This window comes from Sinocyclocheilus anshuiensis, unplaced genomic scaffold, assembly GCF_001515605.1.
Source record: "Sinocyclocheilus anshuiensis isolate Anshui unplaced genomic scaffold, SAMN03320099.WGS_v1.1 scaffold280, whole genome shotgun sequence".
Classification (NCBI taxonomy): Eukaryota; Metazoa; Chordata; class Actinopteri; order Cypriniformes; family Cyprinidae; genus Sinocyclocheilus; species Sinocyclocheilus anshuiensis.
In genome coordinates, this window is record NW_015558575.1 from 242,797 (window position 1) to 255,705 (window position 12,909).

Consider the following 12,909-nt stretch of genomic DNA (forward strand, 5'->3'; position numbering starts at 1 on the left):
GAACTTTTTTTTTTTTTTTTTTTTTTTTTTTTTTTTTGTAAGTGCGCCTTTGAACAATTATGAAATTGTGGCATCCGTAATTGTAATCACGATTAGAAATTCGATTAATTGTGCAGTCCTAATGTATTGTCTGTTGTTTATTATATAACAGATGGGTAATGTTGTTACACGTTACATGTACTTACTATAGTAATAACAGTAAATTATGCATAATTACAAGTAACTAACCCTAAACCTAACCCGAACCTTAACCATATAGTAAGTACATGTGGTTAATTAATGACATTATCTTGAATATGGGGGGTATTTTTATTCATTTTGGTGGCATTTTGCCCCAAGCCCCTGTTAATTTCGGACCCTGTTACTTACTACTTATTTTTGTAACAAAATTTTGAATTTTTATAATAGGACAATATTTGGCCGAGATACAACTATTTGAAAATCTGGAATCTGAGGGTGCAAGAAAATCTAAATATTGAGAAAATCGCCTTTAAATTTGTCAAAATTAAGTTCTTAGCAATGCATATTACTAATCAAAAATTAAGTTTTGATATATTTTTGGTAGGAAATTTACATGAACATTTTGTTTCCATTTTTATAAACATGATCTTTACTTAATATCCTAATGATTTTTGGCATAAAAGAAAAATCGATAATTTTGACCCATGCAATGTTTTTTTTGGCTATTGCTACAAATATACCCCAAATATATTCATCCTTATAAATTAATAATTCATAATTTCCATTTCAAATCGTTTTTGTGAATTTTCAGAAAATATTCTGTAAGATTACATTTGAGCAAATATGAGTCTCAACTGTTTTAATAAACTGCATTAGTCTGTATCACACACACACACACACACACACACACATATACTGTATATATATCGGCCATATGTGAGCTATTTGTAGGTTGACTTTGGGGTAGAACTGTCTGTTTGACTAAAAAATTGCAGACAGAGGAAGTGTTTACTGTGCTTTTTAGAAGTAGTCAGTATTTATTACATTGTAATAACACAGTTATAATGTTATTGCATAGCAGACTGACTGTAAATGCTTTTGATTTTTACTACAGCCAAAAGACAGGACCATTAATAAGCAGTCTTGACAGTTTTGCTTGATCATCAGCGTTGTGTTTGTTGTGGTTCCTTCATATCTCTTGTATTTCCTACCGGTGGTATTTACTAGCAGCACCACATGACCTTCACAGCCAGTTTTTCCATTCCCTCTTTTCCAGCTGCCCGTTCCTGGCATCAAACCTGACCCCTGCCATTCCGGCCATCGGAGGAGTGCTGTTCATCTTTGTGATGGGAATGCTGCTCCGGGCGAGCTTCAGCGACCCGGGCGTCCTGCCCAGGGCCACACCAGAGGAAGCAGCCGACATCGAGAGGCAGATAGGTGGGAGCAAATGCCAAGATGATCGCTCTTCCTGTCTGTCTTTCCACGTTCTGTTCTTTTCACATTGAGCTGAATTTGCAGGCTCCGGTTGCAGGTCTGTGCAGTGCACTACAGAGAATTCTCCGAGTAAAAGGAGACGGAGAACATTTGATGTTATTCTCGCTTCTCATTTGATATGAATAATGCATGCTCTCTCTCAGGTTTGCTGTCACACCAGAGTAATATAAAATCTGCTGAAATATTCATCCCTAGCAAAGATTCACGGTCTCTCAGAGTATTTGTTCATGTTATTCAGTCTGATAGTTTAATCAGTCACGAGATAATGGATGTTCATAGGTTGGTTTGGGTATTATTAAAGGGCCAGCAAGGAAGATTTAACAGCAATTTCGTACTACATTCAAAATTTAACTGTGAATTTAGTCAATTTTATGACATAACACAACAAATTAGTGGACATTTTCCACAGTGCGCAGGTTGATTTAATTCGCTTGCATATGAATTTGCTGGTTATAATTGAATGGAGTCACTGCTATAATGAGTTGCTGGACTGTCATTGAGACAGAATTTAGTGGACTCCACTGGTGAGAAATTGAAATCACTGGTACTGAGCCAGGGAAGTGCACTTTAGCTCGGGATTTGGAGTTATGTGTCCCTGCTGTTTGTATGAATAATATAGTAGCAAGTAAACACTGCTGTGAGCCCCAGCGGCGCTGTGTGCTGCTTAGAAGATGCTTAGCATGTTGAGGGTCACATAAGATGTGAGCTCATTAAAGCAATAGTTTACTCAAAAATGAAAATTCTGTCATAATTTACCCTCACCCTTAAAACCCATGTGACTTTTTTTCTGTGGAACACAAAAGGGAAGTTTTGAACAATAGGGCCTTTCGCACCGCTTTAGTTCCAGAACTAAATGTACAGTACTAAATTACTGGGACGATTTTGCGCGAACTATTTCCCAGTACCATTTAAAGGGTTGCATTCGCACCGAGAGTGTGTACTAAGAAGTGACGTAAGCCGGTCAACAGCGTCGTAATTTGTGCGCGGCGTTCAACAACAGAAACAAAGAAAAACAACCAGTTGTGCTGGTTAGACCCTGCCCTGTAGGAGCTAATTTGGTTTTCAAAAAAGGCAGTCCGGTACTAAAATCGCACCCAGTTCCGGTGGTGTGAAAACGCCAAAAAGTGGGTAGTTCCACAATTAGTTCTGGTACTATGAAAAGGTTCCCACGGTGCACTGGTACTATGAAAAGGTTCCCGCGGTGCGAAAGGCCCTAAAGTCTGTCAAGCTCCAGAATGCACCATAATATTAGTCCTTTTGCCTGAACGAGGAAGTCTCTCCCGACTGGAGTGATGCTTTACATTTCCGGTCTCTGGTGTTTCTAGTCAAATTTTAAGTTTCCTATTACGCTAAACCTATGGAAATGGTTTTAAAAAGCACATGGTGCCAAAATCACTTCACAGTAAGTGCACATGAGTGCACATACCCTCCCTACAGCTTTAATCGGTGCGAAGTTCGGAGGATTTTGTCCACGAAATGATGAGCACACATTATTTTAACACATTACTTTATTATTTTACACACACTATTTTAACTTTTAATGGGCCATGCTCGTTTTCTCTTATCAGAGTTTGACATAGAATGCAACACATACACTGCCAGACACGGACAGATTTGCTGGTGCGCAAAACAAGTACTTTACAGCTTATTGCTGTTACTGTGGCACCGCTTAACCATGCGCACACTTTTATATTTAGTAGCACTGAAAAAGTTTCAGGTTAATGAATTCAGTCGATCTTATTACACCGTTTTAACATGGATTTCTATGGAGACGGGAACACAACAGCATCCTAACGGAAGTTAGAATCCATCAGTTACTCAGAAAAATGGTTGATAAGACTTGTGCCAGTTATGCAAGTCATAGCTTTGTGTGAAGCACAGACTAAAGTTTAAGTTATTCACTGATCATCTTCCTCCTTGCCTAAGCTCTGATATAGACAACAAAAATTGACACCACTGAGGCCAAATTCCATTGGTTCTTGTGCATCCTGTGAACAAACATCAATGCCATCAATAGTGCATCTACTAGTTTTTTTTTTTTTTAGTTTTGAAAGAAGTCTCTTATGCAACCAAAGTTGCAATTATTTGATTAGAAGTACAGTTAAAACAATGTAAAATAACTGTTTTCTATTTTAATATATTTAAAAATGTTATTTATTCGTGTGATGGCAAAGCTGAATTTTTTCAGAAATTATTCTAATATGCTGATTTGTCTAATAGGTTAATTTATTGCATTATTTATTATTATTTAATTTAATTAATTTGTTCATAATATGGCTTGGAATAAAGGGTAAGGATTTTTGTAAGGATATATATAAGGAATTTCAGTATCTGTGACATACTGCTGATTGCCACACATAATAAATGTGATTTGCCCTTCATTTTGTAAAAACGGTAATATACAATAATGCGTGTATAATGAATGTCTATAGGCCAAGACAAAATGACCAATGGATAAACTTTAAAACACTTGCTGTTTTGAAAGCACAGCCACAGAACATTATGTACACAAATTCTCGTAAGCAGTACACATATTTACATAAAATAACGTGATTTAGACAACTCATCTAACATTTAAACTCTAAAACGCCTTGCCCAATATTCTTCCATTGTAACTGCTTTACTATAAATGCCATTTTTGTTTTTTACAAACTGAAGGATTTTCTGTAGTAGACAACATCATACTGGCATGCAATAGAAGAGATTTCCTCTTCCATTTTTTTTTAATTTTTTTTATTTTCTGCAATCGGTCTGTTCTGGTTTCACAGATACAACTAACGGCCCGAGTGGCCCAGGCTACAGACCACCACCCCGAACCAGAGAGGTGCTCATTAACGGTCAAACAGTCAAGCTAAAATACTGTTTCACCTGCAAGATCTTCCGACCGCCGCGGGCCTCACACTGCAGCCTGTGTGACAACTGCGTGGGTAAGCATCTGTGTATACTGTATGTGTCTGCAAATATGTTTATATAATAGTCAGCATCACGTAAAGAAGAGCTAACATATGATTTTCCTGGCTGTGCGTTTCTCCTCAGAGAGATTTGATCATCACTGCCCGTGGGTGGGCAACTGCGTGGGGAGGAGGAACTATCGCTTCTTCTACCTGTTCATCCTCTCACTCTCCTTCCTCACCATCTTCATCTTCGCCTTCGTCATCACGCACGTAATACTGAGTAAGAGTGCTGACCACCTACCTTCTTATATAACTTCACCCTTCAGTCCCAAAACACACCTAGTCTTATTTAACAGCGTTCAGCAAAACAACTCAGTGTTTTTGCTTTTTCCTAAACCAGGATTTGCCAGTTTGGGGTTTTCAAGATCGTAATAGAAATAGTACAGTAAATAGTAAAGTACAGTTTATTCCTGATGCAACCGGTTGGTCAAGTCAAGTCAAATTTACTGTATGTGTGCATATACATTTAGACATAATTACATAATAAAAATTAGCCAGTTGAGATTTGCTATATAGTATATATCGCTTCACGTTTGTATACTGTATGTATGCAAGTAAAGTTGCATATAATATGTATGCAATTTTCTAATTTTATATTTACAGTTGATTGCAATGATATAATATAGCAATATAGTATATATTGGTTTATGTGAGTATACTGTATGTACAAAGGAAAAATAGGATGTACTATATATCCAGCTTTTAATACGTTGCTGGGCAATAATATAGTTAAATTTTTCAACGATATAGAACATACAGTTTGTACTGTACCAAAAGTGTACTGGATGTATCTGGGTAAGGTTGGATATACTTATAGAAGTTTATTAAATTTGTTATTAATTATGAATTCATTAATCACTTGCACAAAAACAGATATAGTATTCCTAAAAATGAATCAAAACAGTGAAATGCAACTCAACATATGACACAAAGCTGCAATAATTAATTATGTTAAATAACACAAATATCCTTTACGTATTTAATCCCGTTTTATTAACCAATGTCTTTACTGCTGACCTTTGATGATCCAGTTCAACCACACTAGCAAGCAAATATGACTTTTTTGTTGTTGTTGTTTTTTATTTAGTGTTGAACTTTCTTCTATTGCGTCCTATTCTTCATGCAATCCAAAATATGAGCTACCTGTCTCTACTGTACAGACATGAATTTACATTTACAAAAAAAAAAGAAAGAAAGCCCTGCCCAGATGAGAAAAAGTAACACACAAGTAACCTATCGCATTACTTTCCATTAAAAGTAACTAAGTAACGCAACTTCCCCCAACACTGTTTCTTACCTCAAACATTTCAGACCAATATTTCTGGTGAGTATTTGCTCCGAAATGCCCGTTCAAGACCTAGTACTGGTTCTTCATCACTGTAATGTATGGTTCAGCTTCCCACATCGATCGGCTGTTGACTGGCAGGAGGAATCCATGAGGCCGCTGACAAAGCAGTTTCCTCCCTGGGCAAAGTAATGGAGAGCTCAGCGCTGTTTACTGCACTGAACTGATCAATCGGGCCGTGAGGGCAGGGGCACTCTGGGGTTGCTGTAGTGACAAATGGCTCCTGTAAGATGTTTATTGGACAGGGCACACTCAGTGCGGCTTTATTTACCCACGAATCTCTCCTCAGATGCCCTCTGGAAACCATTAGCATCAAACACAGTGGCTGACTTTGAAGCAGTCCAGAAGGTGAATGCATTGAGAGTGTCAGGACAGTCGCTTAGGGATTGGTGCATCATGGGACAGCGATGGTGTCAAATTGTAATATCACGGTGCTTTCAAAATACTGCGTGATACTGAAAGATTTTCATGTACTTATAAATATTCATTCATTCATGTCCATATGTGACCCTGGACCACAAAACCAGTCATAAGGGTCAATTTTCTGAAATTGAGATTTATACATTATCTGAAAGCTGAATAAATAATCTCTCCACTGATGTATGGTTTGTTAGGATAGGATATTTGGCCAAGATACAACTATTTGAAAATCTGGATTCTGAGGGTGCAAAAAAAATCAAAACTTTGAGAAAATCGCCTTTAAAGTTGTCCAAATAAAGTTCTTATCAATGCATATTATTAATCAAAAATTAAGTTTTGATATATTTACGGTAGGAAATTTACTAAATATCTTTATGGAACATGATCTTTACTTAATATCCTAATGATTTTTGGCATAAAAGAAAAATCAATAATTTTGACCCATGCAATGTATTTTTGGCTATTGCTACAAATATCCCCCAGCGACCTAAGACTGGTTTTGTGCTCCAGGGTCACATATAGTGTGGTACTCCAAGGTAGTTCATAATACCATGGTAGTGAAGAAAAACATGGTATTGTCATGTATTATCCAGAGTATTAAGACCGGGAAATGCTGTTACAAATATAATACATTTTAAAAGGATAAACTTAAGTGCACTGAATATAATGTTTTTGAATACATAATTGCACGTTAATTGCAATTCAATGAAAATGTATTATGTAACATTTATATTAAATGCAATTAGCTGAACTTTAGAGTTCTTTTTTTTTTTTTTGACCCGCTTAAGTAAGACTTAAATACATCTTTTAGTACATCATCTTTTATCATATGTAATGTCATAATTAATTATATTGTTTTTGAAGTATGGTTCAAGTGCACTGCCGAATGCACTGACAACCATCTAAACTAAAATATACTTTAATGTAATTTCTGTTCAGATGTGTATGTCATGTATTAAAATAGATTTGTAATTAATTACAAATTTTTTTTAATAATGAAGTTACAGTTTAGTACATTGACTATATAATCTGAATAACACAACAGTTAAACTTATAATCAAGTGCTTTACATGTGTTTAGTATGTTAGTCAACACATCAGATTAAGTGTATTTAATAAATAATATGATATAAGATTATTAAAATAATTATTTAAAATTGTTTTAAAAAGTACTAATTTGACATTATTACAAAGTGTACTTAAGTGTGTTAAGAAACATAGTATTGAAAGTGTACTTGTTCACTTAAGTGGCCTTTTATTTCCTTACTATTATGTTATCTGCATGTTCATTTGTTTTTTAATATAGTTTTAAAATTTGAAGTACAGTACAAGTGCACATTCAGTTGAACTAAGCAGAATTTCTCACAAGGGCAAACACTGATGCGAATGCTTGGCTAATGCATTGCAAGCATGCTGACATGATGTACACATTTAATGTGTTTTGCATGTCAATAAAAGACAATAAAGTCAATAAAAGTTTACGTTAAGGGTTGCTGTGCCTCTTGTGGCAGCACTTAGAATGCAGTGCACACTTGTGTTGTGAGTTGTGGTCACATTTTAAAGCAAAATAACATATTAAAAAATGTAACCTACTTCACCATCACAAGCAAATAGCAGAGTCACGAATTTAAAATCTGAACAATTTCCATAGCAGTTCCATAACTAGGACAGTGTACGAGGGAGAAAGCATGAATATGGAATACTTAGATTCCACAATCGGCAGCACAATCAAGTCTTGACCTTTGCATCAGTGGATGCTTTGTTTATGGTATTAATATCCTCCTGGGTGATCTGTTCACAGGAGGTCAGCTGAGGCAGATCAGAATTCATGCTTGGTAATAACATGCGTCTCACCAGTGTGTCTTGTGAACACATCTTGAGGAAGGGGTCTCTGAGTATGTGACTGCATGCATTGCTTACAACATCAGTGTGTTACTGCATGTTAAAGATATTTAAAAAAATCACCAAAACTCATCACTTTTGCTCCCAAATGGCAGTGATTTGTTCAAGATGCATCAGGATGCATTAGCATTAAATCCAAATCCAACATGGTCATATGCGTTTCTGACTACCTACGTGCGATTGGATCGCAAAATTACGTTAAATCACCTAATATAAATGTTAATACCATCCCTTGTGAAAAAAAAGGTTGTGTGCCTAGTTGCATTTATTGTGCAATTGTAGAGTATGTTACATGTAAAAATAATATTAAAAAAAAAACTACTTGCAGATAATATAACATTAATAAAATAAAATGCCACTTAAGTGTACTTAAAGAAAGTACACTTTCATGACAATGACTTATTTATTTTTTCATGCTTGAAAGTACACTTATTTTGATTGTGGGGACTAACATACTAAAGCACATGTAAAGCTATAATTGACTATAATTTTAGTATTTAATATTAAAATATAAGGTAACACTTTATTTTAAGGTGTCCTTGTTACACATGTTACATGTACTTACTATTATAATAACAATGAATTATGCATAATTACATGCAACTAACCCTAATCCTAACCCTAACCACATAGTAAGTACATGTAGTTAATTAATATTACTCAGTACTTATATGTATAATTGCATTGTAACAAGGACACCTTAAAATAAAGTGTAACCATATAATTTAATATTAATTATTAATTTAATATTGCAATTAAAGTTTAAATGTATTATATTTTAAATATGCTAAACTGCAACTTTATCATCACAATACTAAATACTTACATACAAGTTTAAATAGAAATGACATTAAAGTTGATTTAATTTGCCATAAATGCTTGTAAGTACATTTTACGGTATACTTTAAGCGTAAGACATAAGTAAATATGAAATTGCATGTAAAGATGTAGTTAAGTCCAGTTTAATTGAGTCAAAAAGTACTTAATCTATTTGCATATATGATATATGATATGAAAAGTATATTTTAATTATAGAACTTAATTTTAAATAACATGCAATTCAGTGCCCAAAAACATTACATTCAGTTCACACTTAAGTATAGTATTTCTGGTAGCACTTTATTTTAAGGTGTCCTTGTTACACGTTACATGTACTTACTATTATAATAACAATTAATTATGCATTATTACATGCAAGTAACCCTAATCCTAACCCTAACCATAAGTACATGTTGTTAATTAATATTACTCAGTACTTATATGTATAATTACACTGTAACAAGGACACCTTAAAATAAAGTGTAACCTTATTTTTTATATTATTTCCATAAGTACACTTTTTAAACAAGGAGACAAGGTATGCTCGCACGTTTCCTTAATTAACGATAGCTGCGATAGCTGTGGCATCTTGGTATTCCGTAAAACTCTAGGATTTAGTGCCTGCAAACATCTGTAAGACAGCAGCTGGTTAATTTCTTATTCCAGTGATTCTTTGCTCAATATGCCGCCTGCTTTTTCATTTGAGACTTGTGTTTCATGTTTCTGTGACAGCGTTCCTTTGTTACATAACCAGTGCTTTTCCTGCAGGATCCAACAGGACTGGCTTTCTTAGTGCTCTCAAAGACAGCCCTGCTAGATATCCTTTCACTAAAGTGTGTGTGGGAAGAGGCGGTGCAATAGGAGTCTATTTCTGGTTTTCACACCTCAGGAACACACATGCAGAAAAGCAGCCCACACTGACTTTCTCTACATCTTCATTGCTATGCGTCTGGACCCCTCTCTTTTCAATGGAAAGCTATATGCTATTAAATACGGTCTGTTTGCATATCTGAGTTTGGCTTGTAGAAGAGTGATTTGTATTAGCAAAGGGACGTCTCGCTGTCTTGTTCATTAGTGAGGACTGCTTCCTGCTTCCTGCTGGCGGTCAATTATTAGCTTGTCATGCATCATTTATTGCTTCATGATAGACTTACTCTCATAAGCAAGCAAGTCAACACATGCTAGTGCCAGCAAAAACCAGCTTTAGTATTTTTGAATATATCTTAATTCCCTTTAAACAAGCTAACTTCAGTTGTTAGGCAGAATTACATAACATATTATAATTCAGAAAATATATTTATGTAAATATAATTGATTTTTTTCTTGTTTTAAGCATAAACCTTAAATTGTATTCTTTAAGCATGTACCTTTTGCGCTAATCAATTCCATTCAAGATTTATTTTTTAAAAACAAGTGCTGTTGTGTCATATATAAAGCAATACTCTTCAAAAGTTTGTGGTCAATAAGTTGTTGTTGTTGTTAAATAAAATTACAATTGAATTGATCAAAAGTCACAGTAAAAAAATTTAATTATACAAAATATTTCTATTTTAAATTAATGCTGGTCCTTTGAACTTTCTATTCATCAAAAAAATCCTGGAAAAAAAAAATTAACATTTTATCACAGTTGCCACAAAAACTAAGCAGCACAACTGTTTTCAACATTGAAAATAATAAGAAATGTGTCTTAAGCACCAAATGACCATTGAAATGATTTTTGAAGACTGGCGTAATGATGCTGAAAATTCAGTTTCGCCGTCACAGAAATAAATTACATTTTAAAATATTAAAACAATGTTTTAATTAGTAATATTTCACAATATTACTGATCAAATAAATGGTGCGCAGAAGAGACTTCTTTAAAATTAAATAGAAATAAATAAATATACGAAATTTACAGTTTTGTTGTATTTTTGATTAAATAAATGCAGTCTTAAGAGACTTCTTTCAAAAACATTTAAAGTCCCCATGAAATCAAAATGAAAGTTTTTTGGGTGTTAGTATCAATATGTTAGTCTTAAGGTTATCTATAAGGCAGTGTGCTCAAAAACAGTGACAAAACTCGCATTTAGAAGATATAAGCATTCAAAGCTTTCAGTTCGTCGCTTCCGCCAAAACGGCTCAACGATTTTTTTGACGTCACATCGTACTTCATCTTTTCATCAAATCTTCTGACCAATCAAACGCTCTCTAGAAGCCGAAGCGCCCGCCCCCTACACTATAAATAGACGCTGAAGCTCGGGCGAGATCGGTCGCTTGTTCACAGTGTAGTATTTCCTGTACAGTGAATGGCACGTAGTGCACAATGTAGGCGAGAGGGAACGATTCAGACAGTGTATGCTTTTGATTGGGGCAAATGAGGTCTGGTTTCACGTTGTTTCACGCGAACCGCGGTGAAACAACTAAATTGAGAGTAAGCCGGTCCAGAGACACGATCGCACGGAGCGTATCATATGCGCGAGTCAGCATATATTAAACACTTTTAAAACTACACAGCCTCAGCATGATTATGATCACTATTTTGTTTTACTAAGAGTTTCATATTGAATCTAAGGGGTAAACTATTAGACTGTGGCTGTCAAATGCGGCTTTACCGAGCTCAACGGCTCCCTCTGACCCGTGCAGATATAAACAAAACGCTATTGGCTAATTTAAAAAGGGGGCGGGGCTGCTCGATATGTCCTGCCCTGTCTTCCTGTTTCAGTTGAAATTACGTCACCACATAGAATAACGCTGCCTGTTTCAAGCATAGACTGTAAAAAAAAACAGGTTTCAAGGCACTTCAGGGGACCTTTAAAAAATCTTATTGACCTCAAACTTTTGAAAGGCAGTGTAAATTAAACTCTTCATAGATGTGCCTTATTGACAAAAATCAGTGCTGTTTATTTTTGCAGTATATATTAGTAGGCCTACTTGTAGAAAACAGGTACTTAATGGAATTTTAAAAACTAAACGTTTGTGTGTATTTTCTATTGATCATGGCAGCAGTGATTCATCAAATGACAAAGAGCTCCGCCGGGCACATATCCAGAAGTGCGGTGTAGTCGAGCACACCTTCAGCATTTTAAAGATGCGATTCAGGTGTCTGGATTGCAGTGGTGGGATGACGCTCTACAGACCCAGTATTTCTAGTGTGCTTGAGTTCTTTGATACGGATCCATTTGCTGAAGCTGCCAGTCAGCTTTTATAATAAGTGGATGAAGTAATGCATGTATAGATTTCTATTTTCCTTGACGGTTGTACTGTTCTGGAAGTGGTGGTGTGCTTTTTCTCCGTCTGGTCCATCGTGGGACTGTCAGGCTTCCATACCTACCTGATCAGCTCCAATCAGACCACCAATGAAGATGTGAGTACCTCTCATTCACTTTTAATGCTTTATCTCAATATTCATTAACTAATCAAATATGCTGCTGTGATAATAATCGGTGTTTTAGAATAATACACCCAGGACTGTATGTTACATTGATCATCAAGACAAAATCCTACAAACGGTCCAGATTTAACACCCTTCAAGCTGCAAATGCACGTCAGATTACGTGTGAAGAGCATGTTTCTCTTTAGGTATGCAGTTGTCCAATCCACTGTGAGGTTTTAGATCACACTTTATTTAAAGGACCAGTTCTCACTATTAACTATGACTTTCGCCTCAATTAACTCCTAATTTGCTGCTCATTAATAGTTGGTAAGGTAGTTGTTAAATTTAGGTATATGGGGTAGGATTAAGGGATCTAGAATAAGGCATTAATATGTGCTTTGTAAGTACTAATAAACAACCAATATGCTAGTAATATGCAGCTAGTAAGCAACTAGTTAACAGTGACAGTTGGTCCTTAAACTAAAGTGTTATTTATTTTTTCTCCAGAACTTCATCTTACACACTACTGTTCAAAAGTTTGAGGTTGGTAAGATTTTTTTAATGTTTTTAAAGTTTTTTATGCTTACGAGTAGGGATGTAACGATTCACTCAACTCACGATTCGATTCACGATTTTGATTTCACGATTCGATTCACAATT

At 35.3% G+C, this 12,909-nt stretch overlaps 1 protein-coding gene across 2 annotated transcripts in view; it reads left to right on the forward strand.

Moving 5' to 3' along the window:
* The window catches only part of zdhhc14 (zDHHC palmitoyltransferase 14), a 24,343-nt gene that overhangs the window by 5,121 nt on the left and 6,313 nt on the right, over nucleotides 1-12,909 (forward strand). For both annotated transcript variants that reach the window (XM_016475320.1, XM_016475321.1), the window contains exons 2-6: nucleotides 1,238-1,398; nucleotides 4,224-4,382; nucleotides 4,492-4,629; nucleotides 9,663-9,711; nucleotides 12,138-12,240. In XM_016475320.1, coding sequence (XP_016330806.1) covers nucleotides 1,238-1,398; nucleotides 4,224-4,382; nucleotides 4,492-4,629; nucleotides 9,663-9,711; nucleotides 12,138-12,240 — 610 coding nt within the window. The remainder of the gene's footprint in view (nucleotides 1-1,237; nucleotides 1,399-4,223; nucleotides 4,383-4,491; nucleotides 4,630-9,662; nucleotides 9,712-12,137; nucleotides 12,241-12,909) is intronic.